This window comes from Bos javanicus, chromosome 15 (genome assembly GCF_032452875.1).
Source record: "Bos javanicus breed banteng chromosome 15, ARS-OSU_banteng_1.0, whole genome shotgun sequence".
Lineage (NCBI taxonomy): Eukaryota > Metazoa > Chordata > Mammalia > Artiodactyla > Bovidae > Bos > Bos javanicus.
Genome location: NC_083882.1, coordinates 83,448,614 through 83,453,071, shown reverse-complemented (window position 1 = coordinate 83,453,071; position 4,458 = coordinate 83,448,614). Strand labels below are relative to the sequence as shown.

The following is a 4,458-nucleotide window of genomic DNA, read 5'->3' as shown; positions in this document are numbered from 1 at the left end:
TTCAGTTCAGTTCAGTCGCTGAGTCATGTCCGACTCTTTGCAACTCCATGGACTGCAGCACACCAGGCCTCCCTGTCCTTCACCAACTTCTGGAGTTTACTCAAACTCATGTCCGTTGAGTCGGTGATGCCATCCAACCAACTCATCCTCTGTCGTCGCTTTCTCGTCCTGCCCTCAATCTTTCCCAGCATCAGGGTCTTTTCAAATGAATCAGTTCTTTGCATCAGGTGGGCAAAGGATTGGAGTTTCAGCTTCAGCATCAGTCCTTCCAATGAACATTCAGGACTGATCTCCTTTAGAATGGACTGGTTGGATCTCCTTGCAGTCCAAGGGACTCTGAAGAGTCTTCTCCAACACCACAGTTCAAAAGCATCAATTCTTCAGCGCTCAGCTTTCTTTGTAGTCCAACTCTCACATCTGTACATGACTACTGGAAAAACCACAGCTTTGACTAAACTGATTTATGTTGGCAAAGTAATGTCTCTGCTTTTTAATATGCTGTCTGGGTTGGTCATAGCTTTCCTTCCAAGGAATAAGTGTCTTTTAATTTCATGGCTGCAATCACCATCTGCAGTGATTTTGGAGCCCAGAAAAATAAAGTCTGCCACTGTTTCCACTGTTTCCATCTCTTCCTGACAAAGGAAAAATGACTTCTTGAAAATAATATAACAAGAAGAAGTAGCAGTACCAAACCTATGACCGCTTACCCCCGTCTCCCGTCTCAGAGAGGACACCCCTCTGTCTCCACCCCACAGTGCTACAGAGGAGCATCCAGGTGTTTGTTGTGTTTAGGATGAGAGGAACCGCATCGCTGCTCTCTTCAAAGCATGCTTGAGCTCTCGATTCCTCATACTGTAGATCAAGGGGTTCAGCATGGGGGTGATGAAGGTGTAGACCACAGACACTACTTGGGCCCTCTCTGGAGAGTAGCTGGAGCTGGGGCACAGGTAGATGAGGCTGGTGCCTCCATACTGGAGCAGAACCACAGTCATGTGGGAGGAGCAGGTGGAGAAGGCCTTGTGCCTCCCTTCTGCAGAGTGGATCTTCAGGATGGCGGCCGCGATGAAGACATAGGACAAGGTGATCAGCAGGAAGGGGAGGGTAAGGACAGTGACGCTAACCACGAACAGCGTGGCCTCGTGGACCCGGGTGTCCGCACAGGCCAGTCTCATGACGGGCAGGACGTCACAGTAGAACATGCCAATCTCCTTGCTGCTGCAGAAGGGGAGCCGGAAGATGAGCACGGTCAGCTGCATGGCCAAGATGAACCCCAACACCAGGGAGCCCAGGGCCAGTCGGGCACACAGCCGCCAGCTCATCATGAGGCTGTAACGCAGAGGGTGGCAGATGGCCACGAACCTGTCATAGGCCATGACGGCCAGCAGGATGCAGTCAGCGCTGCCCAGGAAGATGAAGAAGAACATCTGGGCACCGCAGCCAGCCAGGGAGACGAGGGTTCTCCCCGCGGACAGGGTGCTGGCCAGTGTCAGAGGGGCAATGGCGGAGGAGTAGCAGGTCTCCAGAGCCGCCAAGTTGGCCAGGAAGAAGTACATGGGGGTGTGCAGAGAGCGGTGGGTCCAGACGATGAGCAAAATGGAGATGTTGCCGCTGACGCTGACCAGGTACATAATCAGGAAGGCCACGAAAATCAGCGTCTGAACCTCAGGGAGTTTGGAGAAGGGGCGGAAGTGGAAGTGAATCATCGTCCCGGTCCTGTTCGCATCCTCCATGTGGTCCACGCATCGGGCCTGCTAACGGTCCAGGCGCTGCCCCTGAGGATAGCCAAACGTCAGGACGCAGGAGTCCTGCTGGCCGACCCGTTCAGCTCTGCCTCTCTCCCTTCCTTCCTCAGCTCCAGCCGTCGTTCCCTCCAAACTCAGCGTCTCCCTTCTTCAACAGTGCTTTAGTTGTAATCACCCAGAAGTAGCTCCCCACTGAAACCTTTTTTTTTAAGTCGTGGTAAAATATATGTTATGTAATATTTATCATTTTAAGCCTGTGTCAGTGTACAATTCAGTGACACTGAATACACTCACGATGTTGTATAACCATCGCCTCTATCTCTACCCAGAACTTTCCATCATCCCCAGCAAAAGTTCTACTTAATAAACTAAAACTCCCCACAATCTCCTCCCAGCTCCCAGCAACCTCAATCCTACTTTGTCTGTATGACTTTTCCCATTCTTGGTGTCTCATATAAGTGGAATCATACACTATTTGTCCTTCTGTGTCTGGCTTACTCCACTAAGCATAATGTTTTCAAGGTCCATCCATGTAGTAGCTTATGCCAAAATCACGTTCCTCTTCAAGGTTGAATAATACTCCTCTGTGTGTGTATATGCCCGTTTTGTTTATCCACTCATCTGTTCACAGACACTTGGATTGTTTCACCTTCTCGCTATTGTGAATAACTCTGTGATGAACATTGGTGGAGCAACAGCTGTTCAGGTCAGCAGTGGGATATTAACCACAGCACACCAAGGTTGCTACCGTTTAGTCCCTAAGTCACGTTTAGCGCCCCAGTGGACTGTACGCCGCCAGGCTCCTCTGTCCATGGGATTTCCCAGGCAAGAATACTGGAGTGGGTTGCCATTCCCTTCTCCGGGGGATATTTCCCACCCAGGGATCGAACCCGCGTCTCCTGCATTGGCAGGTGGATTTTTTACCCCTGAGCCACCAGGGAAGCACAGTATACCATTCCCAGAGCACAAACCTCTCTACTCTCTCAATCCCTTGCCTGGTTGTCAAGAGCACAAGCTCATCTGTCAATGACCAGTGGAATGATCTGGAGCAAAGTGCTGAAGTTTCTGCTTCAAAATTTCTTCATCTATGAAGATAGGACACAGCACTTAGGATTGTTCTGCAAAGGAAGTGTGTCTGATCCCTAGGAAATTCTCCGTAACTGTGAGCAAACGCCGTTAACACGACTGTCCTTCCCCCTTGTAAGCCCGCCTCGATGCCCCCGGCTCTCCCAGAGACGTCTCCTTTCAGCTTCCCTCCCTGCTCCAGCCGACCAAGACCGCTGGCCCAGCTCTTCCATCAGTCTTTTGCCGATGCTTTCACTTCTTGACCTTCTGCCAATCCTGTTACCTTCTGTAATACCCAGCATCTTCATTCCAAGCTGACCATGACTACAGAAAATCACAAAATTCTGCTGACTGGTGCCACAGCAGAGGTAAAAAGGCATTATGAACCCTAGTACTGTCCCCAGGCTTCTGAGTCAGCTGTTCCCTCTGGTCCCCATGATGACTAGAGCAAGTTTCCCTGGTCTCCTTAAGACCTCTCTTCTGCTCTCTCCTCTCTCACCACAGTAATGACCCAGCCTCCAACTTCACTGAAAAAAAAGTAAATAAATAACAGAAGCTACTTGGAGGCAACTTTTCAGCATCCTCACCAGCTCCAGACCCGGAACACTCTCTGCCCAGCCCTAGAGCCACAGCAGGTTTCCACATGCCTTTCCAGACATGTCCCCTCTCCTCTGCAAAAGCGGCCATCTTAGCCCCTGTGCTCCCTCTGGGATCTTGCACAAGTCATTCCCTCTGTCTCTGATGTCTCCCTTTGATCCCCTCTACAGCAACGTTACCTCCCATGGTAAAAAGGAAAAGAAGCCCCTTAATCTTACATCATCCTCTCAGGCCTCCCGTCTCCTTTCCACATCAGCCATCTCCCATTCGTCCTGTAGCACAGATGCTTTCATCTTACACCCAGAGACCCTCCAACAAAGGCCTCCAGTGGCTTCCAAACTGCTCGATCCAAGAGCAGTTCAGCTGGGTTGTTCTCTGGGACACTAGTCCACCATCTTCTTGCTCAGCTGGTTTTCTGAATAAAGTCTCCATCCATGCCCAAACAGCTCGTCACTTGACTTTTCAGTGAATAGTTTGAGCTTGGACTGAGTAACAATAAGTGCCCTTAATCCTGCCCTCGCGTCTATAAATGGTCCCCAAATTAAACACCAAGTTCTGTCCGTATGAGTAGCACAGAGAACATTTAAATAGACGATTGTTGAATGTATAAAAGGAAAGAGCCTTATTATTTTATTTTAGAATCTCTTCACCCAGTTTTCTCTCTGCTGCTGCTGATCAGCTGGAAAGAATTTCAGGGCAAGTTTACACGGTATCCAAAACAACACAGGCCAACTATACAGCCCCCATGTCATACCTGCTGTAGAAGCAGAGCTCGGCCTGCTTCCAGCGACTGAGCACCTCACGTGCCCCAGAATGGGGGTGCGGGCACACTTGGCACCCTGACTTACACCAAAACTAGCAGAGTCACCTGACTGGCCTCGCTCTCCCCCAGCAGGAATGTGTCTTTGCCTGTTTCTGCTGTGCAGATGCCTGCAGATACATCACAGCTTTTAAGAATACGAAAATGAGGTAAGGACACTGCTGTTTTCCCTAAACAGAATAATGCAACCTTAATATTCTTGTTGACTTGCGATTTTTTTCTTTTGAATATATG

At 49.8% G+C, this 4,458-nt stretch overlaps 1 protein-coding gene across 1 annotated transcript; it reads right to left on the bottom strand.

The window, feature by feature from the left end:
• Positions 1-418: 418 nt before the first annotated feature.
• LOC133261545 (olfactory receptor 10V1-like) lies at positions 419-2,159 on the bottom strand. Its single transcript, XM_061440012.1, has one exon. The coding sequence runs from the start codon at positions 1,728-1,730 to the stop codon at positions 789-791; it is 942 nt and encodes a 313-aa protein (XP_061295996.1). The 5' UTR covers positions 1,731-2,159; the 3' UTR covers positions 419-788.
• Positions 2,160-4,458: the final 2,299 nt, after the last annotated feature.